The 25491-nt window shown below is 41.5% G+C and overlaps 2 protein-coding genes and 1 long non-coding RNA gene across 3 annotated transcripts in view; 1 reads left to right on the top strand and 2 right to left on the bottom strand.

Moving 5' to 3' along the window:
- Positions 1-284: 284 nt before the first annotated feature.
- Positions 285-14103, bottom strand: ETNPPL (ethanolamine-phosphate phospho-lyase). The gene is made up of 13 exons (XM_071431775.1): positions 13957-14103; positions 12371-12489; positions 12043-12202; positions 11107-11181; positions 9585-9678; positions 8360-8476; positions 6552-6634; positions 5830-6055; positions 4809-4963; positions 4001-4090; positions 3658-3788; positions 2714-2781; positions 285-1861 (listed from the first exon to the last, which is right to left on the bottom strand). Exons 1-13 carry the CDS (start codon positions 14010-14012, stop codon positions 1730-1732), a joined length of 1506 nt encoding a protein of 501 aa, XP_071287876.1. The 5' UTR covers positions 14013-14103; the 3' UTR covers positions 285-1729.
- Positions 14104-14105: 2 nt separating this feature from the next.
- LOC139592220 (uncharacterized) lies at positions 14106-18657 on the top strand. The gene is made up of 2 exons (XR_011679939.1): positions 14106-14307; positions 17535-18657. It is a non-coding gene; the product is annotated as an uncharacterized lncRNA (long non-coding RNA).
- Positions 18658-19365: 708 nt separating this feature from the next.
- Positions 19366-25491, bottom strand: part of COL25A1 (collagen type XXV alpha 1 chain) — a 298121-nt gene continuing 291995 nt past the window's right edge. The window contains exon 37 of the mRNA XM_071431776.1: positions 19366-25152. Coding sequence (XP_071287877.1) covers positions 25150-25152 — 3 coding nt within the window. The 3' untranslated portion in view covers positions 19366-25149. The remainder of the gene's footprint in view (positions 25153-25491) is intronic.

The following is a 25491-nucleotide window of genomic DNA, read 5'->3' as shown; positions in this document are numbered from 1 at the left end:
ACATACCAAATTAAGTTAACTTAGTTCTTTGTGTAGTTTCATTTTGGAAAAGACCTGTCCTTCCTGGTGCAGAGTTAGCAGGGAATGAACTGTGGCAGCTGAGGCAACATTTGGCTTGAAGGGTGAGCTGCCAACAGCTGAGTGCCTCAGGGAAACACAGCCTAGTCAGTTCTGCCTTGGCATGGGGACAACCTCCAGCTAAAACTGAAGTCACTTCCCTCACCAAATAGGTGTTACTGCAGAATAAAATTTAAAAAAACCAAACAAATAAAAAAAAACCCCTCTTTGTGTGGGACATCATAATTACAAATAAGAGATTTATTTTTATGGAAGAATTATTCAAGGATCATGAAACAGAAAATAAGCCAGCTTGAGGATGTTGGAAAGAGTTACACCAGAAACATAGACATAAATGTAGCAAATTGTGGAAAACATGAAATTAGATAAAGTGCTCAATTTTCAGTCATGTATCAGTAGGATAATTAGCAGCAACTAGGAAACAGCAGAATTTAGGGTATTAAGATTGACGAGGAAATAAATACACTTTATATTTTTTTCTGAAGTACAAACTACTTGGAAAGCCCTTAGTGTCCTCCATAGCATGGAGCTGTGCATGTACTAAGAAAGAGAAGCAGGGCTTGTGTGCTGTCACTGAAATTTAACACTGACAGTGAGGAAAGTCAGCCTGAAGTATCTGCAGCACTGGTTGTATGCATGGTTTATGCAGTGGTCCTCTCCTTTCAGTAACCTCTCCAGTGTTACAATTTATGTGTCAGAATCCCATGGAGCTGGTGTGCAACTCTTCATCACCACTGACAAAAAGTACCAGCACTGCTTTGACAGGATCAGGCAGTAATTCCCATGACACTCTAAACAACTCAAATCCATGGGAATGCAAGCTGGGCTGTCCCTGGGAACCTCATTTTTAGACACCTTCAGGTTAAATTCAATCAATCAGTGTGTCTGAAATTATATATACTTTACTTGCATATTTTATAGACTGATAGGATCCAATCTATAAGCTCTAGGGAAAAAAAATTAAAATCTTATTCTATATAAATATTTATAAAAGTTGCTTTATTCATAGAAAATTAGATTCTTTATTTTCCTTGAATTTATAGTGAGAGTACCCTGCACAGACATTGTGTCTCTACACATAGAGTTGTAGACTCTTAGTAGAGCATTGCTGACATTAGCAAAGCTACTCCAATTTACATCAGCTGGGAATATGGTCCATAGGACCTAAGTTACACTAGAAGATAATAATGATTTCTTTCTCAAGCATTGTTTAGTGAATTCAGCCATTAAAACATGGGAACTAATTAACATCTCAATATTACATATTGAAATTTAAAATATTGTAAAAATAGCACGTTAAGCATATATGTTTAAACTTAATAGGATTGGCATTTGCTTTATGGAAGTTAAGCAAATCAGATTCTGCATAATATGGATAAATCTGCAGTTTTCACCAAGTTTGTGTACCTACGTCACACCTGCCATCAGCACCAAGGTATTTTTGTATCACTTGTCCATTCTGTCACATCTAGATTTCAGTTCTCATGTATCTGAAAAGGTATTTTAAACCTACTGAAGCTAATAGGAATCCAGCCAGTTTATGAAAGGCATGACTAGGCTTCAAACAGATCCTAGGACTCAGACTATTGCACTCTTCATCTCAAAAGCAAGATGGACACAAATTCAAACTGAGTGAAGAAACTGTCCCTCTTCATGTTCTTATCCTTTTACTTGGCACTGAGCGTTTTTTTGAATAAATCCCATTTTCTTGTCGGCAGGCAGCTCCATTCATGTGGCCAATGCTTTCACTGGCACCTTCTGGCTGAGAACTCTCTTCAGTTGTCTGAAACAGAAAGGGGATGTCAGTGGAGGCACGTGTGTGTCTTCCACCCGCTGGACCTGGTTCCCATTAGGCAGCTCTGCCTGACTCTCTGTTACTGCCACAACTTCTTAGTTCTGAAAGAAATTGAACTGACTGTATAAAAATGTCTGTAAGAGTAGGCTTGCACTCCAAACCTAGTAAAATCTAGATATATGGGAAATTACTCATCGGATCTCTGCTTAACTTTCACACCCCACGGCAGCTGAGCTATTGCATTCCCATCCCCATAGCACCAGTGGAAATCTCTCCAAAGGACAGTTCAGCAGACTTTCCTGTAGAGAGGGTGACATGTTTTTAAGGCTGTGAGAAATCATATGAGATTCATCCAGAGCTGGGGCTACAACCTAAGAAGTCCTAATTTGGGTGTGTGTCAGCCATTCATACCCAAAGAGCTATGGTGGAAACAAAATCCTTGGAACTCTCTGAAAACCTGGACACCTTCCAGGCTGCAGGCTTGCTTAGAAAGCCAAATATCTTTCAGTAGCATGTAATACCAAGAACCAATAGTTGCTGACTGCTGTGCTCATGACTTTGTGCAGCCCAAAGTCTGGTTGGTGTTTGCACACAAGCAGATAAGGCAGGTGGCTTGTCTATAACACGTTGTTGGTCTGGATTACTCAGCTCTTTTTAGATTTACCCCAGTGAGAAAGGGTAAATCTCTCAGGTTCTAGCAGCGAGTTACTCTCCGGGCTCAGTTTCAAGGCACAGAGCCACTCACACTAACAAAAATGAAGGCATGCTCTACCAAAGTAATTTATACTTGCTTTGCCAAACACCTATCTGAAAAAAAGAGTTAAAAAAGTTAAAACATACTTTTCTTTTACACTGCACATTTGTAGATGCATTATTTTCTGTCTTCATTCCAGTGGCCTCTTCCAGTTCTGAAAAATAAAGTAATAAAATAATTAAATTAAAAAGAAGTGGGGGGAAGTAAGCATACCATCAATTTAGTAGCTGCCTGAAGTTAAAAAAATCAGCTATTCCTCTGGGTTTTTATCACACAAAAGAATAATTGAAGAGTGATGAGTACTTCCTAAAACATTTTTGAGGCAATGTGATTAATCTGTCAGGACTGTCTAGCTGGGGGCTATTTAGAGAAAATAATAAAATTAGCAGCTTGACTGTAGCACGGGGTATCAGAGAAACCTTTCAGAGTGGAATTCTGCCTTTTTCCAGCAGGTTAATGGAAGTCTAACTTTAGTTGTTATATTCTCAGAAGATGGGAGCATTTAATGTATAACAGGCTCCAAGAGCCCTCCTGCTAACAGTATAACTGATATTATTTTCCCCTGGGTTGGTCCTCAGGTAAAAAAAAATAGAGCCTGACAACCTTCAGGCTCAATTTGAGTGAGACAATCACGTTACAGTACTCTAGTTAAAAAATAAACAAAAAGAAAAAAAGAAGAGGTAGAGCACATTATGGAAAGTTACACCAGTGTATCTGCAATGTCTTTCAGGCCTGTGCTGAATTAATATATTCACTCCTTAACAAACAGCACATGTGACCAGAAATGAGTAATAACATTGAGCCTGTAAGAGAAAGGCTCAAGAGCAGGATTTTGTCTAAAAGTTTAGATGAAATACATATGGGGGGAATTGTATATATTTATAATAATTGGCATTAAGAATAGCAGTTTGATGAATGGTAAAAAATGCAGTTGATTACTTTCCCTTGCATGTAATGGCCTAGGCTGTGATGGTGTTTCATTGGGAAATAAACAAAGAAGAGATTTCTTTCAGCCCTAGAGCACACATACCTGTAAGAAGTGCATCAAGAGTCTCCACTGCATGTTTTGCATCTTCCATTGTGAAACACATTGGTGGTTTAAATTTTAAAATATTCCTGTAGGGTCCATCTGCACTAAGAAGGATTTGATGCTCTTTGAGTCTGTGGAAAGAGGAAACACCTGTGTTAGATACAGGTATAAAACTGTGTCCTGTCACTTCCTTCAAGCTAAGACAGATTTTGAAAGTTTTCTTTTTTTAGTATTATGTCACAAAAAACTACACAAACTGAAAATAAAATTAATGACTAACTGCTGGAAAATGTTAGGAGGGTTTGATCACTGCACATAGTTATGTTCTTTAAGAACTACTTACTTGTAAATAAGATGAAGGGCTTCAGCCGTGGCTGGTGTTCTCTTCTGCTTATCTTTCACCAGATCCACTCCAACAAACAATCCAACACCCCTGGAGTAGAAAAGAAAAGTACAGACAAGTGAAATCCAGTGTCAGTAGCCCAAACCTTCTGCTGCAAATGCAATAACTGTTTCTAACAACTGGAATTCCCTTCCCTGGGGCGCAAATGGGGGAAGGAGAATGGGAGGGGAGACTTTGTCTTTGGTCACCTTTTGGCAACTTCACACAATAAAATGGGATAACAGGTATTTATGGACAAATAAATTTACCTGGCTCATTAATGCTATGTGGCCAGATAAGAATGACAGAATAATTTTCTTTCTTGCTTATCCTGAAAATCACAAGCCAGGGAGACAAAAAAAAAAAAAGCAAAAAACCCCTGCAACCCAACCTCTTCCCCCCAAAAAGCCTGAAGACAATTATCAATGGTAGTAACATGAGATGAGGAAAATCCATAGTAACATCTCTCAAGGAAATCCCAGAGATTTTAACAAGGTCTGCATGATTACAATGGAGTGCTGACATCTTGGTTATTGCATGTGGATGGCTCTTTCTCCTGCTCTCCCAGAACTTTTTAGTGGCTATGCTTGTAAGTAATTAAGCAGACAGATGGACAACTTAAAAAAAAAATATATGTATTGTCCTTCAATACCAGTTGTGGGCAGTCCATTTTAAAAGAGAGGTGTAGCAAAATCATGGCATGTTTCTGTGTTCCACTCACACCAAGTTTGCTGCTTTTTCTTCTCTGACACTGCTGTAATGCACCCACCTGATATCTCCCACTAAGGGATGCTTCTCCTTTTGCTCAGCCAGCAACTCCAGGAGATAATTTCCTACACGTGTGGCATTCCCTTGGAGATCTTCTTTCTCTATTACATCCAGTACAGCCAAGCCAATGGCACAAGACACTGGATTGCCTCCAAACTGAAAGCAAAGACAAAACAAAACATGTCATCAAAATCAATACCTACCAAAATAAAAGATTCACCTGTGGCTATCCATGTTGTTTTCGCCCTCTCCTGCTTGGCATGTTCATGAGGAAAGCTCAGAAAGGTGGGGATTTTGTGGCATTCAGGCAGTGGAACACCATCCCCTACATTTGGGCAAGGGAAGGGCCCCCTCTTCCTCTGCTCCAGGTAGCAGTAATTTGAAATACTCAGGAATGAAGAATTCAGCTGATTGCATTTGCAGGCAAAATGCTCCTGGGAAGAGCAGTGGGTGGTAGATTTGATATCTTTTGATCCAGAGAGTATAAACTCCATTTAAAACAGTGGAATTCATGGTAGCTGGGAAGAAGGCTGAGTCACAGGAGCAGAAATCAGGCTCAGTAAACAAGAAGACTGAACCTCTGTGGCATGCACACAGATGAATTATTTTCTGGTAAAGGGTCATTGTTTTGTTAGGTGTCAGTTGCAGAGCAAGGTCTGCCAGGTCATGAGCTCCACCAGCATGGAGCCTATCCTAGAAAATGGAATTTTACATAATCACCATTTCAGAGTGGGAAGAGGGAAAGAGACATAAGGAAGAATTTATCTGTATGGATGTGAGCTGAGATGCATGGCCTGCCAGAGAGCTTGTGCTGGTCCATATGATGATGTAACACTTGATACAGAGCATATTTCAAAGCTTCTCCACTTGTTTTTAGATACTAGACTGTGGTTGGCTCAAGCTCTTAGTAATGTGATGCAGTGATGGCTGCAGATGTTACCTGGGTCACCTGGAGAACTTCTGACTGGTAAATGCAGACCAAAAGAAAAATAAAAAGGGCAAAGCTTCACCTATGAACTTACTGTATTGAAATACTCCAGTCCAGAAGCACCAAAACCTTCAGCAATCTCCCTTGTTGTGACCACACAAGACATGGGGTGTCCATTGCCAATGGGCTTTCCCATGGTGACAATGTCGGGCACAAAGTCTTCACCTTGCAGCTGGAATGCCCAAAAATGCTTCCCAACTCTGCCAAAGCCAACCTGGACCTCATCAGCTATGAACACTCCACCTGCTGCACGCACATACCTGAAAACAAACACAATACCTTGAGAGTCTAGTGCTGCAGAACATTGGTAGGCAATCAAGGACAAGGCAGTCTGCATCACAGAAATTCTGCAGTGTGAGACCAAGTTAGGAAAAAAAGAAAGAATACAGTTACAGCTATTTTATAGCTATGAAATTTTTAGTATGCTACTTGATAAGAAAAGAAAAATTACATTTTAATGTCAAATAGGAGTACTGTAATGGTACTGTAGGATCATAACTGGTTTAACTTCATCTTCCATCAAACTTATGGCTGAGAATTAAAGACAGGAAAAGAATAGCAATTATCTAGCTAAAAATTAGCTGATATTCCATAAAAAATTGAACTGAAATCATACTCTTCAATAAGCAGAAATGAGCCACAGATAGGCAAGAACAGGAGAGGTTAATAGCTGAATTGATTAGATAAATCTGTAGTAAAAAAAGCTATTTCTTTGTTTAATTTCCCCATTATGCCCATCTGAAGTGCTGTACGTACTCTGCCACTTTCTGGAAATAGCCCACAGGTGGAATTACTTGGCCTCCACAGCTCTGCATGGATTCAGCTATGAAGGCAGCAATCTACAAGAGACAAACTCATGTGAGAGCTGTGTTCATCTACTTGGCCTCGGCAGAGACATCTAACAGTCTAGAAATAAATGTTTAAATGTGGGCCTTAATTTAATCACGCAATAGGCTGGACAACTGAGAGCTCTTGAAAACAGCTATGGCTAAAGGATTTATTAATTTTGTAATCAGAGTGCCCAAATTTGCAGTAGCCAGGGCCACCTTTGCAGCCTGATGGGAATGCAAGGATCTCCAATAAGCCCTTGTGTTTAACTGGATGACATTTCCTGGTGTCAGTGGATGCTGGATTAGCTCCTGGGAGCTACATAAATTTATTTTAAAATGCCACTTTACAGGACACACACAACAGTGTGTACCATCTTCCCTAAGAGATTAATAAAGCTTGCAGGTATATGTGGGTTTTTGTTTAATCCTGAACACCAGGTAGAGGTGGGTGGCAGCTGACCTGTAAGATGACCTGTGGCTAGCCTTTGGGCACCCCTGCCTAATGCACATAACTACACAAATAACATGTCAGCACGAGGCACTTGACAAAAGAAGAGAAAAATTCTACAGATGAAGTAATTCCAGTTGCTAGGAATGAAAAAGAAAGTTATTTCAAGTCAGGAAGGGTAAGAACAGCAGATCAGACACACTGGAACATCAAAATTCGTTTCTCGTCAACAGCAGAGGTCTATGCAGCAGAGATACAATATTACCCCAAGGTCTCAGCATAAGTCTGCTATTTAAGGGGTTGCATCCCCACACCACTTGTGAACCCCTCCCTGAGCATCAAGAGGTCTCTGTGCTGGTGCAGTCTTCCTGGAAACAAGGCCGGGCAGTAACGTGTAAAGAACCGCACGCTACGCGTGAGCACACGGCCAAAGAGTACGCGGCTTCCCACTGCACGTGAGGCTTAGCCTTTAGCACAACTTGTCCTGCCACAGGTCTATGCCACCAAAACCTAAGAAATGTGCAAGAGAAAGGAAACAAGGGAAGAAAAAACAAAACTATCCGTTAGTAGAGAATTAAAAAAAAAAAAAAAAAGTTGATGAAGAAACTAAAAGAGGGGTGATGTAATCCTGTTGGACTAGAAGGGAACATGCTCCAGTCTCCACTGAAGTCTTCTGGGACTTCAGTGGGTTCTGGATCAAGCCCTACAAGTCTCAACACACTAATGCCATCATATAAAAGATTAACACACATTTTAGGTACACCTGTCTGTTTTTATCAAGGTCATAGTGTGTATGAGTGAAAATTTCACCTTTTTATATGACTTCAAAGTCATGTTAACCAAACTGGCTCAGAAATGTAGTATTGGGATTTTTTCCAATAGATTTTCTCCATGTCTTAGATTTTTTATGTCTTTGCTAGAATTTGTGATGTAGTTTCTCAGCTAGCCTCAAACCTTTCCCTACGATATTAACAATCCACCAATTCAATGCATAAAATAAGAAATTTAACAGCTTTGATTGCATCTGCTTATATACAACTGTATTATTGATCCTTTCATTGATGCCAAGAAAAATTATCATAAAGCATCAGATAGAAAAATGGCAGAGAACCATGATAGAAAAATGCAATTTTTAAGCATTTTAAGCAGAATCCATGATAGAAAAATGATGGGAGAGGGAAGCACATGAAATTGGGAAAGAAACAAGTCCTTAGTTGCCTGTTATGCACCCCCATGCCAAAATAAATAGGTGAAGCCTCAGCATTTCCAGAGCACAAAACACACACCTTGCGTCCATTCTTCTGTGTTTCTTCAATAATCTTTTTCACCTCTTCAGCATAAGCACTTGCTGGATCTGGGTGGTCTTCCCTGTATTTACCTCTGTAGATATCTGGAGAAGGAGCCTGAAAAGACCAATTTATTTATTTGTTTTTATGAAGGCTTCTATGAAACTTTTACTTTCTTTTCTATTGTTCCACTTTATTGGCTTTTCACACAAATAGCTTATAAGAGTTAGTACAGCCTGAATGTTTCTTTTGAATGGCAAAAATGCTTACCGGAGCTTAAACTCAATCTGGGCCTGTCATGCCCAATCCAATATTACTGAACACAGCTATTGTAAGAACCATCATCTACCTCATCCACCTTTCAAGACTGTCCTTCCTCCTCCTCAAGACACAATAATGAGTACCCATCCACCACCTTATTTCAGATTCTCACAGAAGATCCCTTTCTGCAACTGGACAGTAGGGTTCTCCAGTCTGTCACTTCCCTCCTGGCATTTTAGTCATAGTACAAATCTGTGAGTCATTCCAGCTTCTACAAATGGTGTTAGGAGCCTCTACAAATGGTGTTAGTTACTGTCTCAGTAACTAAAAGACTCAGTAACTAAAAGTGGTGCAGAAAGGTGGATGCTACTTTGGCAGTGTGGTTAAGGCAAGGAGGTCTAGACAGGAAAGGCCTGCTTGGTGCACATTTCTAGACTGAGAAAAATTTTTGTCTTTTTAAGATGCACAAGTTTATGTGGAAAATAACACTCCCTTAGACACTCAGGAGTCCTATACCCCAAACTGTGCAAACTTGTACAATCTGCATTTCCAGTTTTGGAACTAGACTCAAAGTCCTGCACATCTTTAACCAAACCAGTGCAATGGATATTGGCTAATTTCATCAAACTGTGTAACTATACAATGCAGTGACTAAGAAAACCTGTAGCACAATGAAGGAAGTGTTCAGCTCCACAGCGGAACACCTTCTTAGAAATCCAAAAGCAAACAATTTTGTTGTACTTATTCCACTGAAATCAGCCGAGCATATGTACACTAGCATCAGCAACACAGAATGAAAATATATTTACACCAGAAGTGGGTAATACAATATGCTGCAGAACAGGCACAATTACCAAAAACAAAACAACTGAAAACAAAACAAAACAAACAAGCAAACAAACAAAATTCCAACAACAAAACAAAACCACAAAAACCCCCCAAAAAACCCAAAAACCATACTTACCACATGCACATACTCCTTCTTGCTGTCCTTTCCCAGCTGATTAAATTTATAGGGGCTGATGTCAATCAGAGACGTAACATGGCCATGGTAAGCACTGTGTGAGTGTTAAATATTCAAGTCACTTTTCACCAAATGTATAGAAGAACCAAATTTACAACTGTGCCTATACATCATCCAGAATAGCAACCATATCTGCATCACAGCATCATTGTTTGTGAAGGGATCTTGATTTAATTTTCTGTCTTTCCCTCAAAGACAATATGAAATTGCTGTTGACTTTAATTCACTAGCAAGACTGGAAACAGAATAAAATCAAGTGCCAACATGGGGACAGACCAAGATGATGTCTGGACTGCACTGATTTACCTAGAGCTGAAAGGTGGGTCCAGCTGCTTCATTTCCAGCCCATGGGCCCCACTCTGGCCAGCCCAAGCTTTGCAAGCTAGACCCCATCACCATTGTGAAAACTCTCAGGAGTGTGCATTGCATGGAGAAGTGGGGACCTTATGCAGCAGCTGCCCATCACTATCTGCCCTGAAGGCATTGCAGGTGAGAGGGTTTGGCAGAAGCCACTGTCAGAAAAGGAGTTTGTTGGAATTTAAGTGTTTTATACTGCAGAGTATGCTAAAGCTGGTTACTATTGAAGCCAACTGATTTAGAAATGAGGGACTGGAGCCTTTTGAGCCTAAAGCATGTAGCATTCAGGGAATAGTAAACACTTTTGTTCAGCCATAAACTTGAAGTGAATCAAACCTCAAACCAAAGACATGTCATTATTTCTTAGTAGAACACACATAGGTTAGTATATTGCTAACAGGGATCTGAATCTAGTTGAGTGAAACAAGGTTTGTGCTGCTCAGATAGACGTGCCCTTGCATTTGCTCTGGCTGGACTTTCTAATCACAACCTGAGAAGAAAATCCAGCACTACAGCAACATCACCAAACCTACAGCTGCATCTAGGATAGGAAAACCCTGAAATGTCAGCCACCTACCCTGTGGCTGGCAGCCCTTTCAGCACCTCCTGATTTTGCAGTCCCTTGGTTTTGTGTGCATACTTGTGTTCACTGAAGGAGAGCTGAGCATCATTGCAGCACTGCAGCAGAACTACAGGATCTTTCTTCTTGACCACTGAATATTTATTTGTGCAAAATGAAATGTGTCCAGCAATGTGTGATGAAGAGAAAGCATTTTTCCAGAGCAGCCCAGTAGCCAGACCACTGCTTTTGAAACCAACATTTTAGTCTCTGGCATGAATTGCACTGGGAGTCTGTGGGAAATGCCCTCTAACAGGTGCCTGACCTTCTGGGGTGACTGACAAGCCTATTTTTCAGAGATCTTCAAAACTTGTGTTTATCCAAATGTGAAAAAGGGATTTCCCGATCTGTTCTAACACAAAAGCAACAAAGCTTTTCTTTCAGCAGACAGTGGAGTACAAACAGCAGGGGGTTGCTGCAAAGCTGCTTTTGAAGTAAAGGCAGGAGCTGCTGGCTGTGCTCACATAAGCTGCCCTGCGTCCTTACTTTTCCAGGGTGATCACATCTTGGTGCCCACGGTACTGCCGAGCCAGTCGCAGAGCAAGATCATTTGCTTCAGACCTGCATGGAAACAGATACAGCAGCAAAGCAGTGAAGGAGCACTTCCAATAAAAAGGGTATTCCAACAGAAGGCAAGGCATGGGACTCATGGATATAAGAAGTCAACATGGCAGACTCTGTTACTGTACAGATTACATTGCTAAGTTTGAGACTATAAGTGCTATGTAAGGGGGCAAAGATAAAACAGCCCTTTGTATAAACAGCAAACAAAGAGATGCTTTCTTTCCCTCCCCCAGTTTGCCTGTAGATATTTACCTCCCCTTGGTACAAAGGAGGCCAATTTGCAGCTGAGAACACAGTGCAGTCACTAACCCTCAAAAAGCAATGCCCCATCTCCCACAGTCCACAACTCCTTTCTCCCCAGTGCTTGCACCATCACAAATCTGCACCCTGGAAGAAGACTCAAGCTTCCAGCCTGATCTGTCACAGCTCCTTTGCTCACAGGCTGTCTGTTTTGGACATGTAAGTGATCACAGACTACCAATCTGCCTAAGGAGGACTAACTTGTTTCCAAGGTTATATGTCAATTTACAGAAGGTATTCATCAGTCTATACATAACATTCACCAATTTGCAGAATTAATTTCCTCTTCTTGCTTTTTTCCCTCCACTTTTTTTTTTTATTTTGCATAGAATTCAGCAGGCCAGTTTCATGTTTTGGCTCTCTTGCTTGGAGCCATCACTCTAATTATGATGGCTGCAAATAGGAAATAAGTTTTGATCAGTGCTGGATATATTTTTGTTGCATGTTACCAAGTCCTACTTCATAAGATTTAGACCAAGCTGTCCTGAGTGTCTGTCTCAAACAGGAGCAAAATAGTCATAAAGAACAGTCATATAAAAAAGCACAACTCAGACCTACCCAGAGTTAACAAAATAGCAAACAGAGAGTTTCTCAGGCAGGGTGGCTGTGAGTCGCTGTGCATACTGAACAAGGTTGTCATGCAGGAAGCGAGAGTTTGTATTGAGCAGCTCCATCTGTTTTGTTGCAGCCTTTATCACATATGGATGGCTGTGGCCCACTAAAGAAGAAAATTATTAGTTATTACTATCAAGCCAGTTCAGTCAATTACTGAACCACACAAGGACGTTCAGAGAAGCACTGTGAACATCACCACTTGGCAGAAATGTGTCCTGATCCCTACTGGAAATTGAGGAATAGAAGCAGTCTCACAAGTCAAACTGCTTACCATGTGCAACATTGTTGATGCAGTCTAAGTATTTTTCTCCTTTCTCATCAAACATATATTGGCCCTGAGCACGGACTATCTTCAGAGGGTCCTTGGCATAGAAAACTTTGCAGGAAGGCCTAAAACATAATAAACATAATACCATTTTAATTTTCTCACTTTTTCTTCCTCCTTTGAGCGTTGAGGAGGTTGATTTTTTTGCAGCTCTGGAGACAATTGCATCCTTCTGCACAAAAAGCTAAAAGTTTGTGAGTCACTCAGGTGGTGGTCAAGCAGGGGCTCCTGCTCACAGTGAAAACCCATGCACTTCCCCAGGCACAGTGGGAACAGAAGCTGGTCTTTAATAAGGGTGTGCTTGACTCTGCCTGCAATTGATTTCACGGGAGAACAGTGTCTGCACGTCGTTCCAGGTCCTTATATGTCCTGCCGTGTTCCTGGGCTGCAGCTCTGCTTGTTTACATGCCTCACAGACATCCATGGCCAAATCACTCTCTGGGACTAAAGGAAGCTGTTAAGAACTGCTCTATACTATAGCCAAAAAATCCTTACGCAATGGATGGCTGTAGCATATAGAGGTCACAGTCAAGAACAAAACACTAATGCCTTGCAGGCTTTATTTTCAGAGGTGCTGAGCAGGTCCTAAAACCCTCACACTCTCACCCTGTCTGCTTTGGATAAAAATCTTCAAAAGCAGCATTTTATAAGCATCTCAATCGTACTGACTTCCAGCAAAATTCAAGCTCCTTATAAAATTAACCAAAGTACTCTTTAAACACTCTATTTTTCTTCCCACCCGCCCCCCCTGTGCCCCCCCTGCGCCCCCCCTGCGCCCCCCTGTTCTTGGAGAATGTGCCAGCTATGTAATTATGTTGAATGATATTACTGAGCAGAAGGAAAGTCTTCTGAACATTTAGCAGTGTTTATATGAACTTGGATAAACACAGTTGTTTCCAGGTAAGTCTGAGAGTTATTGTTGGGTATACTGAGGTTATGAACTTGTAAATGTGACTCCTGCATAGTGAAGTAGTTTGCTTTCTTTCTCACAGCTTCTAGCCGTGCTGCAAAGCCACACAATTTCCTGTGCTACTGATACATTCTTTTTCTTGATCAGTATCGGTCACAACCTCTGGCAGCCCTCCCTCCTGCACGTCCCTCAGTTAAACTCAGCTTAAGGAACAGCAACAGGTTCATTCAGCGGACACGGCTGTTTTGCAGGTGCATGCACAAAAACACCCCAACCCTGCGCAGCCTCATTTCAGACCTACACCTGGGTACCACATTCTGGCCGCTTGCTTTGATCTGCTGGAAAAGTGAATGATGCGTTTGATGGACAGTGCTCTAATAACGGCATCCCTCCGCCCGCCTAGGGAATTCCGGGTGGCCCCGAGCCCTGGCAATCCGGAGGGATGACAGCTCCTGTGTGTGCCCATGTCCTCCTCCACGCTGGGTCCGGAGGGGCTGCCCAGCGCTGGCAGCCCCCGGGCAGCGCCGAGCGCGTCCGGACGGGCGCTGTCACCATGGACAGACCTTCCTCCTCCTCCTCTTCCTCCCCTCTGCCCCGCTCCCGGCCCCGCCGCCGCCCCTACCCGATGTGCTTCCTCCGAAGGGCGAGGGTCTCCGCCTTGCTGTAGAGCTCCTCCATCCCGCCGGCAGGCAGGCACGGCACGGCACGGCACGGCACGGCACGGCACGGCACGGCACCGGAGAGCACCGTCCGTCCGAGCCGCCGAAGGGTTCCCCGCCTCTTATCCCGGCGCCGGCCCCGGCCAAACCCCTCCTCCCGCCTCCCTCCCTCGCTCCCGCCTGCCCCGCCGGGACGGGACGGGACGGGGCAGGACGGGACGTCCCGTCCCGACCGCTCCCCCATCCCCATCCCCCTGGGCTTTCCTTTCGGGGGGACTCGTGTTTCCTCTCGAGCTGAGGCGGGCCAGCCGCGGGTGAGTCCTGTGCCTTGGAGCTGTGTTGGCTTTTTGGTTTTGTTTCTGTTTTTTCCTAGGGGTGCCGAGTGGCACAAATTGGCGGAACAACCGGCTCGGTGCGTGGGGCGGTCTCGGCTCCCACGCGCGATCCTGCCATTCCTGCCAGTCCTCGGTCATCCTGGTGGCCGCAGCGCCACTGCCACAAACATTCGGGAGCGGGGTGAGGAACACAAAGCGGGTTATTTAATAAAAATCAGGGTCATAATTCAATGTTCCTCTCTGCCTCTTATGTCCCCAAATCTGTTTGTAAGTGTATGGCCATCAAAGCCACTATCACTATTTCCGCATTTCTTAAAAAGTGAGGCAAATGATAAGATCTACAGCTTGCCAGGTTTTGTACGCGTACCTAAAGAGCCGTGGTGCCCAAATATGTGGATTCCCTCTTAGGTCCAGGCAATATCTAAATATACCTAGTCCTTGATCACTTTGTAGCCACAGAAGCAAAAAAGAAGCGACTTGCTCGAATGAGGCATTTCTTCATGGTTACATTGATAACCACTTCGCTGGACATCAAAGCCCACAGGAAAAAGAGGGGAGAATAAGACGGGAGGTGGGGGAAGGAGGACAGAACTCCCATCAAGAGACATCACATTTCAAAACAGCGAAGAAACTGCTGGTGGAGCACCTCGGATTTACCTTCTCCCTGCCAAGCACGCACCGTCTCCTCTGGAGGCTGCGTGAGCAGACAGCACGAACACTCGCCCACGGCCCTGCCACCCCATCTGTAGCTCGTCTGTGCCACCTGCAGCACTGTGTTTGGAAGAGTTTTCAGAGAGCATATGTAAAGCCACACAATTTCCTGTGCTGATGATACTTCCTTTTTCTTAATCAGTATCCAGCAAGTCATCCTAAATTCTGCATATTGAAGAAACCCACTTCCTGATTTTTACTTTTTTTTTAATATCTCTGCCAGCAAGCCACCTTTCTGCTTCTCTAGACAGCACTTCTTTCCATCCAGTCATTTATTTGAGCTTCCTCAGTGTTAAATTTGAAGCTTTGACATTCTATACTCCTGCTCCATTGGAAACCTTGCCTCACCAGCCAACAGTAGCAGAAGTCATAGCAGCTCCACCTCTATATCCCGGCAGAGACAGCTGCTGCCTGTCTTCAGTGCCTTGTCCAGGCAGAAAGACATAAAAAGACATGAAGGAATTGCCAAAACTGTCAGCTAGGGCAGTATTGTACAGGCAATGAGGAAATTCATTGATGGGTCCTCAAGAGGAGAATAGGCATTTAGATCTGCTAATATCCAAACAGAGCCAAGGCTAGAGTCTGTCAGGAACGCTCTCTGCAATGCTTTTCCCTTTTGCCTGCACCTCTGAAAACTGGGCAATGATATTCAGCATAGGGTAGATGCAGTTCGAGTTGTACTACCCCTTACATACTGACTTAGCAGCAATCCCTGGTACCAGCAGTGCACAGGAGGGCTGGGGCCAGGCAGCATCCAACAAGCATTTCAGGAGAGATGGTTTTCCCACACGGGGCTGCTGCCTGCCCTCTGTCGGTGCTGAGCACAGCCTTGTCCCTTCCTCCAGGGCTGCTGCCGATGCCAACACTAGAAAATCTCGGCTGTTTATGCTGATGTGCCTTGTCTTGCCCATGTGGAAACCCTGGGCCACAAACCCAGGGTAAACCACGGATTTAAGGTATATGCAAAATATTGTGCTGCTACTTTAGAAGCATGCACTGACAGCCTGGTATCAGGGCTTTTGTTTCAGGTTTAGCAAAAGCAAGTCTGCCCACAGCTAACTTGTAACAACAGCAAACCTCACCAGGAAACCTTGAAGTGGCAGGTGAAGTAGAAGGGGGAGATTGTTTCTCTGTTCCTTTAAAGCCACGGAAAGGGTCTTAACAATCAAGGAAATATCCCTCCCTCTTGGCTCATAGTTTTCACATACCATGTGAAAACTTTGATACCATGAGCAGGAGCAAGCCTGCCAAGTCTCTTGTGTGGGGTCTCTCCCAAGATCAGCAGAGACCCCGACCCAGACACAGACCTTTGCAGCACCACTTGCCCTCATAATGCTGAGCAGCAAATACTGGCAGCTATCTCTTCATGATATATAGTAGGATTAAAATAGCTTCTTTTCTTTTTTTTTCCTTTTCCAAAATACTTGTGTTTTAGTAAAAAGCCAAAAATACAAACCAAATCATGCCATTTACTCCATCCTGCTCTGTTTGCTTTATGAACATTTTAATTTTCTTTCTTCCATGCTTGTTAATGGGCTTTGTCCTGGCATGGTACCAGAAACCAGCAGCCTGGCTTCCTGTATGAAGGATGAAAAGGAGTAAATATTTCTAACAGTTACCCAAAGTATCCAAGTAAGGTGCCTCTGGCTACCTATATAACTGTGAAGGAGCTCCTCTGAAAAACAATATATTGCTGGTGAATCCTGAGATGTAAACCCACTGCAGATGGACTTGCTGTGGAAATTTATCTGCACCAAAGATCTGTTTCAGTGCAGAAATTTAAAGATGGACAAACCATGGCTGTCTGCACCTTCTCAGGGACAGGCAGCTGCTTGGCATTTGCTCTGGAAGGGGAATGGACTTGCCTGCGAGTTCAGGCAGTGACCGGTCCAGCAGGGCCCCCAGTCAGTGAAGCACAGGGTGTGTTGGCAACATTTGTTTTTATCAGCTTCATCTCAACCAGAATCAATTACCTCAAAACGATTTTAATATACCAAATAGAAGAGAGATCCTAAGAGCTGGCAAAAAAGTTCCCAGATACTTGTTAGCTCCAGGAGGGAGCAGCCAAAGGTGATGTCAGAAAGACCTCGTGACAGCTCCACTTAGGTGTGGGCACTTTGGAAACTCAGTCAAGCTGTAACCTGCACGTGAAAAAACAATCAGGATATTTATTAGCTATTGAACATTCTGTCTTGGTGTAAGCACATGAAATTAACCCCTGCATTCTGGTTATGTGACAGGAGCATGTCCACAAACTAAAGCAGCTTGAGTAAAACTATACTAGCAGACAGATCTCTCTGAAGAGGTTTGTGTACAATATTTTCTGAACTCTACTGGTCATATATTTGTATATATATATACATTTTTATATGTTCAAGTAGACACCTGAAGACATTAATATAGATAGACATATATATATATATATATATACACACACACAAATATATAGATATGTATATATGCAGCAAACCAATTTATTTTTTTAGTACATCTAGGAGATGGAAAAGTAGAATGCCTTCCAAAAGCCAATGGAAGAGAAGACAAATTAGTAACCCTGGGAAGACAGAGCCCTGCAGCAACATGACATGTTTTGGCATTCCCTTGTTTTCTTTTAATATTTATTTGGGTGCAGTCATTACTACTTGCTGAAACATGAAATGCTTTGTCAGCTGTTCAGTTTGTTTTGGTTTTTTTGTTTGTTTTTTAACATTTATGGGTTATTATAATGGAACCACAAGGTGAAGCTGTGTGAGAAGAGGACATAAAAAGCCACTTCTGTTGCATTATTTTTTATTTGGGTAGGGATTAGCAGGTTTAGTAGGTCCACAAGGCAGAGCTGCATAATAACCTTTAAGTATTTAATTAAAGCTCTATTAAAAAAAAAAAAAAAAAAAGAGGCAGAACTGGCAGGCATTTCACATGCAGTCCTGCATGTGCTCTGGCACATCACAAAATTATGCAGGAGGCATGTGAATGGGGGGCAGTGCCAGAGGAAAAGTCATGTCCCATGGCTGCAGGAGGATGTGAAGGCTGTAGGATATTGGTTACCTGAGGTTTGGCCCTGAAGCATCTAAAGGGAACAGAAAAGTGAAAAATAACAAAGCACGGAATGGGAAGCCCACAGGGTGCTGGCTCTGGCAGCAGCTCAGAACACACATTTGTGCTTTGGCAGGACATCTAGAACTGCATTTCTCTACAAAAGCAGAAGAAAGACAAAAGCAAGAAAAGGGCAAGAGTGGCCCCAGCTGAAGCCAGGACATCAGCTGGGTCAGGCTGCCCAGCTGGGGTGACAGCAGCACTCGCAGCCCTCGGGGCCATGTGCTCAGCCTGGCAGAGCAGAGCACGTTAAGCTGGATGCACCCCATCCTGGAAAGGGAACAAAGATAGTTTTAGTCCTTCCAAGAGTCTAAAACAGAGCCAGACAAGATTAATGGACATTTATGGGGATTAGCAAGAGTTAATAGGAGAGGCCAAACCTCTCCACCTACAATTCCCTCCACCTGCAGTGACTGCATTTTTGAGGTGATGGAAAGGGAAACAATGTGGAGTGTTCTGTTTGTCTGAAATATTTTGGGATTTAGAAAATCCAAACATTTAAATAAAGTGTTCAAGAAATTACTGCTGCTCCTCAGTGGTTTTTTGCCTTTTAAATATTTTGTTCAGGAAGACTCCTGCAAATGTATGTCTCCTTAAACCAGGGTGCTTAAAAATATACAAATTTTTAACAATTATTAACATAATAAATATTACAAAACAAGCTGTATCTGAGGAAAAGAGATCCTCACATTTTCTAGCTTGCACTGGTACTTGTGACACTGCCTGCGCACATCTTTATTTCTCAGCAGTTCAGGTTTATTTTTCACCTTCAGAATTACAGAAAAGGGAGACTGGTGATTTTCAGCTTTATTTCTTTAGATCCCAGGGGGCCTCTGAACTTGGCTAAGCAATAGTTTCAACTTGTGGTGAATACACAGATCCTTGCAACTTTCCCAGAGTGAGGAAGGGCTCCAAGCTCTGCAGTAAAGCTTCTTCCTTAGATAATTTGTGGATGCCCACAGCCTGTGCTGCCTGTTTAGAACAGATAATGAAGAGACACTGCTTTGAAGGGGAAAGACACATTGAGAACACGAAGAGGAAGGTGAGTTTTCCTACTGCACACGTGGCAGAGGCCCTGGTTTTTGTGTGAATGTCTGACACAACTTGGTCTAGACTTCAAACTTCAGGTTGGCACAAAGCAGCACACACGTTTTCCAATCCAGACAGACTAGGACAGTTTTTTGCATCAACATTAAGAACTTTATAGCTATTCAAAATCAGCACCAATGGTTGGATTAATATTTTAATAATTACACACTTTTTACATTATGAAAATAAATCATAAATAGTGTAAAAATAATTCTGAAGATCAACTTCTCACAAGCAAGAAACAAAACCTGAAGTACAAAACTGAAAGAAAACAAAACAATATTCAACTGAAAAACAAGGAGAAATTTTAATAATAAAAACAAAAGCATGCTGTTTGATTGGGTTCAATTAAGTCCAGACCAGTGGCCACAAGAAAGTGGTAAATAATAACAAATTAAAATGGGTGATTAAAACCTTGCAATTCTTTACACTACTCATCAAAAGAGGTCTTGTGACATATTTACAGTGCTAAGACACTCAAAATATTTCTAGTATTGATAATATGATGCTGACCCATGTATTTTTTCCCCCCAAACACTGAAATCCTTGCCAAATTACTTTTCTTTGTATTTTTATCTCTTCTACTTCATTTATGAGACCATTTGCAATACAAAAATAACGGCACATATAGATGAACTTAAAAAAGTAAAAAATACAAATAAAAATATATAATATTTTCCAAAGGAAAAAGTCAGATACATACATCTTAGCAACATTTTTAAAGTTGTGTGATATTTTTCCAAACATGTACAATAATATAAGAATATCCACATATATGTTAACAATATGTAAAACATTCTTCCACCAACCCAACTCTCCATAATACTTCAGGGAAGTGTGCAAGTACCAATGGGATCTGGGAAATTAATACAATTTCTTTTTAAAATAGAAACAAGTAAAACACTAACGGTCCCAGGTTAAGTTAAGGCCCCCTGCTTTCAAAGAAAATTCAATTTCCAAGCAGCATTGATAATTGGATGCATTTAAAAACAAAATGAAACAAAAACAACACTCCAAATCTCTTTTAAAATACAAACTTCACTTGTTCTGTAGAGTATCTTTTTCAGAAATGATGGTGGCAGGCACTTGTTTCTAACTGCATTTAATGAATCCAACCACCAAGTAAAATACTTTAATAACAGAGGGTGCAAGAAAACCTTCATTTGTACATTACAGCAACATTGACACCCATAAAAACAAATGGCAGAAAAGAAAAAAAAAATCAGTGTTAGTTTTAATTCCAGTCACTGAAACAGAATTTTTACAATGACTACAAATCAGACTTTCTTTTGACCACTATCTTTGCAAATGTGTTTTGTGTGAGTCTTTAGTGTGAAAATTTAGGAATCTCATTAGGTAAAATACAGAGATTTAAAAATGTAATATAAGATGGTCAAGAAGCAGAGATCAGGAAATTTGAAGGGAAGGGGTCAACCCCTGCATGCCTTGAACCTTTCCATCACTTCCAATAAATAGGCTGACAATATCTCTGCAGTTCTTACTGAAGTAGCCCCGATTTAAGCAAAACCCCACTGCTGAAGGTGGTAATATCCCCCTCATTACAAAGTGTAACAGCTGGGTGCTTCCTCCTGCGTGTCTCAAAGAGCTTTGCAAGGAGAGGGCTCATCCCTGTCCCCTGCCCTTGCTGGGGCTGGGGAGGCACAGCCAGGGGAGGAGCCCTGCACGGCTGAGCCGGGATTGCCATCCCAGTTCTGGGGCAGTCAGTGGGACACCTCCCTCCACACCCCATGGGGATCCAGGATCCCAGCCACGTATCCTGGCACAGCCCCAGCCCTGCAAACACCACCCTCCACCAAAGGCCTGCTGATCTCACTTGGGGTTGCACACGCACCCCGTCCATGGGTGCGACGCTCACTGGGGCCAAAGCTAACTGTCCACACCATACATCAACCTTAAGAATTATTCCTTTTCCAACTCCATACTTTACACATGTGCAGATAAATGGATCTGATTGTTCTGAAACGCTTTCATACTACTTACACCATAGACTGAAAGAATATACAAACAGCTGGATGAAGAGTATCATTCTGCTTTGCTACACTATCAGAATATGACATCACGACCAGCAATAAATAAAAATAGAAATCAAAAATACATTGTATCATTGTTCTGTGATTTAACATCTCATGCTTTACCTCAGGAAAAAATAAAGTTTTCCAAAGCATCCTGAAAGAAAGCTTTCCCACAGTTAGTCCATGAATATGAAGACAAAGACCACGTATGTCAGACATATTCCATACAGTGCTTAAAAGATTTGCGGCCTCTGTAGCAGGACTTCTGCACAATGTGGCTTTTATGCACTGGAGTAACAGGTAATTACAAAACTTCATATGAAACAAATACTGAAAACTCTCAAAGAAACAAGGATTAATCATACCTGAAAAGTCAGGGATATAGAAACTGTGTAGACTAATACCACTACACATTTCTACAACTGAAAAGACTGGTAGAGGAACTACTGTTCCTGTCACAAACTAAACAAAACAAATCATATCTATCTGGAGGAATGCCACTAAAAGATACAACAACACACTGGCAGTTCAAACTGTAGCTTTGCCATCAAAAGGAAAAAGATATACTAGCACCAGAAATAGTTGCTTCTTGAACAAAACAAACACGTTGCAAGTCTTCACAGGGTGCTTTTCTTGATGAAATATTGAAACAAATTCTTTTTTTTTTCTTGTACTGACCATGCAACTTTTCTAGATATTTTTAAGTTTCATTTCAATTCAATCTGAGATGCAAGTATTAATGCCAAATCTATGTATGTAGTTTAACCATTCAAATGAAATTGTTTATCTACTGCTCACTCATGGTTATTTAAAAGGAATGAACATTCCATGATACTGAACAACACAAAGGCTAAAAAAGCCAAGTAAGATTATTTGAAAAGTATTCCTGCCTGCTGGAAGTTTAAGAAAGAAATTAATTTACAAGACAGAAAAGAAAGCAAATGAAGGTGCTGAAGTATTTCTTCAGTAGGGTCTCAGTGTCAGGAAGTTAAAGGAGAACTGAGTTTTGACTAACATTTAACAGTAGCATCTATAATGATTTCCTGAATGACAAAACCATGGGCCAAAGCTCTGCTAGCATTATTGGTGCATATAGAAATGGATGCTAGGAGGGCAGTTAAAAAATATAAGTACACAAATTAAAAAAAAAAAAGAAAAAGAAAGTGCTAATTATTTATCAGCATTATTTATCTTGTTGCTATTTCTTAAATGAGTTGTGTTTGTGGACAGTCTCAATGTGGAGTTGCTAAATCATCTAGCCAGATAATAAACATCCTACTTGATTTTGCATGTAAATACTCTGAAGGATCTTTAAAAAATATTTCATCTTACTGTATTGATTGCCAGTATTTGATATCTTAACAAACATCCAGCTTCTGGTCTCCACATGTACCATCCACCCAGCCAAATGTGCCGAGTCAGGACAAGGCATGAGCGACTCTTTTCTGGTGAATTTACTCCTCGCCCAGCCTGCTGGTTCTTTGAGACACTGCTGCCTCAACAAGCAGACTGAAAGGGGCAACTCAGAGGCTCACAGGGTGCTGCTCCTGTCCTCCTTCTGAAAGGCCCTCAGTGGTGTTATTGCTGTAACTCTCTGGTAAGGTTTTATATTCTGTCTGTGCCTCCTGAAGGTTCCCACTGTTGTAATCATCACTGTTCTAACAGGTTGATACTTGCATCTCTGAAAATTTAGGGAAAGCAAAACATACTTCCTTATTTCTGTGAACACTTATTTCTTCCTATTGGAAAGAGGGGATTGAGCCGTAAAAATACACATTATTCAGTGTATAGTGCGAGATTTTTGTTTTTATTAGTAAGATAATACTAACTGGAGGCCACTAAATTGACTTTTTGCTGTAAAAATCTGTGTTTTCCTCAATGAAAAGCTGGGTTTGACTCCAATATACCAAAATGAAAATAAAGATTCATCAAAGAGAAATATTCAATTATAGTGGCATTTCCATTGATTTGAGATTGTGAAGCAATACAAAAAGAAGATGTGACCCCATCTTCACATGATTTAGAAATGATGGAGCCAGGAAAAATGTGCGTTCCAAGAAGGGCATAAGGTGCCCTCATATGAATGGAGACAAGCTGTCTTCTTCAACTTAGTTTTGGTCTACATATGAAAGACAACTCCTCAAAAAAACCCCTCCTATAAATGGGATGATTCTGCTATATACATTAGGGACAGAAGTGATATAAAAAGAATTTCCATCTGCCAAATATGGCACCATTTCTCATAAATTATACTCTCAAACTAACTTCAGTGCACCATATGAAGACTCAAAATTGTAAAAAATACCTCGTGGCAAAACTACAAATGTGCACAAATTACGTATTTCTAGCAATAAAAAAAAAGTGGAGAAGGAAATGTTTCTCTAGAAAGCCATCTGAACAGAAAGGGAGAAAAATCAACACTTTTAACAGTGGAGCATGGTGACAAGCATGCAGTGATAATCACACAGAACTGTTTCTCTCCAATGGTTTTTGAGCAATAATGTCCACTAAAATCACCGTAACAACATAAAAGGAGCAAGATGAATACATCATTCTGTGAAACATAAAAATAAACTCTTTCTTTTCTAGACTTAAAGGCTTCAAAGACTCTGGAATAAAAACTGTTAATACTGAAACAAGACGAATATGTGGCTTGAAAGTATTTTCTTCAATGCCGTCATCACAAATGTTGAATAGATTATTGAAATGCATTCTTTATGGCAACAGAAACAGGAAAAGGAAACAAAACCAAGCATTGCTTCCAAATTCCTGTAGAGAAGTTCAGCCAGTTATGTGTAATTTAAAGTGAATAACCTGAAAACCACACCATGATACATACATCTCTGATCAGTTCCATTGTTATCCTCCTCTGGAGGATGATCGGATTCATCCCCACCTCAAGAGTGCTTTCTCCTCCAGCAGTCCCAAAATACAACATGCAGAGTGCCTACACTCTGTCCGTCCTCGAGTGAGGTTGAGAAGCATCTGGTCTCAGGCGGTGTCTGCCATCAAATGATCCCTGCAGCACCTCTGTAACCTTTTCAAACAACCCACAGAGAAGTCTGGTTTCTTCTTCAAACTTCTGTCCCCCCTGATGAAGGACTCAACAGGGCCTATCGTGAATGTCTTCACGGCTGTGAGCAGTGCAAGGCAAACCGACGCTGATCAACAGGTGGGGCCCTCTCTGATCCAAGGGGCCAAGTATCCCGCAAGAATGGAAGCCATCCACCTGCAGCTGGAATGCTATTCCCCAAAAATTCAAGGCCTCTCTCTATGCTCCTCTGGTTTATCTCTTTTTAGCAATGAGCCATGGTGTGACTCCCTTGAGATGACAAAAGGAAATGACTCAGAAGCTGGAATCAAAGGCCACTGTCAGCAGCCACTCATGATCACACAGCAGGCAGGTCTGGCACACACACTCATGCTTTTAGTGCACACGAGCAGATGTGGTGTCATGGATCACTGACGTGCTTAAGATGGACATGGAAGCCAAGTCAGTAAACTCCAACAGCAGCGGGTACAGTACATTTCATAGCATTTTGCTCTTATTTGGTCACAATTTCTTGTAAACTAGTTCATGGCACTCATTGTCCATGCACATCCACAAGCCAAAATATAGGAATTTACAGAAATATTAATTTCTATTTTTGATCATTGTTTAGAGATCTCTCCCATTAGAGAGACAATTTTTGCAGGTTTATCCTGCAGTTTTTGTATTATCTAACTGCAGAAGTAGGTGAAAAACAGATGTATGTATGGACTATGGCAAACAAGTAGAAGCAGCTACATGTAAACATATCTCAGACTTGTAAAATCAAATTTTCAGTTCTCATCTATAAATAAAAAAGTGGAGCACTATATACACAACTTCATGCTTGTAAGGTTAGATTAATCACTGCAGAGACAAAAAGAGATACAGATTAATCAAATTAGTAAGAAATCAAAATATTTCAGACATCTATTACAAATACATAGATATGGCAGAGTTACAAATATGGATAGTTATTTTCTCAGCACCAACTATTCTTCAGAGATAAATGCAACCAGGATTTCACTTATGCTTCATCTTTTCTGATATATTATATGCCAGTATCCCTCCAACTACATTATTCTGAATGCTGTGTTTTTAAATCAAGCACTTTCTAGGTTAAATCTTACTAAAATAATGTCACCAGTTAATATTGCCATAAAACACAAAACCCAAAACAGGAGGATTTACTGAATAGAGAAGAAA

This window comes from Agelaius tricolor, unplaced genomic scaffold (genome assembly GCF_023055355.1).
Source record: "Agelaius tricolor isolate 1412-34295 unplaced genomic scaffold, bAgeTri1.0.p SCAF_8, whole genome shotgun sequence".
In the NCBI taxonomy this organism is placed as follows: Eukaryota; Metazoa; Chordata; class Aves; order Passeriformes; family Icteridae; genus Agelaius; species Agelaius tricolor.
This window is presented reverse-complemented; position numbering and strand designations above follow the sequence as displayed.

What these genes read in the sequence shown, in the direction of transcription:
- ETNPPL (XM_071431775.1), bottom strand. Translation starts at nt 14,012, where the DNA reads ATGGAGGAGCTCTACAGCAAGGCGGAGACCCTCGCCCTTCGGAGGAAG. An exon ending in GATGTGATCACCCTGGAAAA is followed by an intron (nt 9,679 to 11,106) that starts GTAAGGACGCAG and finishes ACACTCACACAG; the next exon opens with TGCTTACCATGGCCATGTTA. An exon ending in GACTGGAGTATTTCAATACA is followed by an intron (nt 4,964 to 5,829) that starts GTAAGTTCATAG and finishes CTTTGCTTTCAG; the next exon opens with TTTGGAGGCAATCCAGTGTC.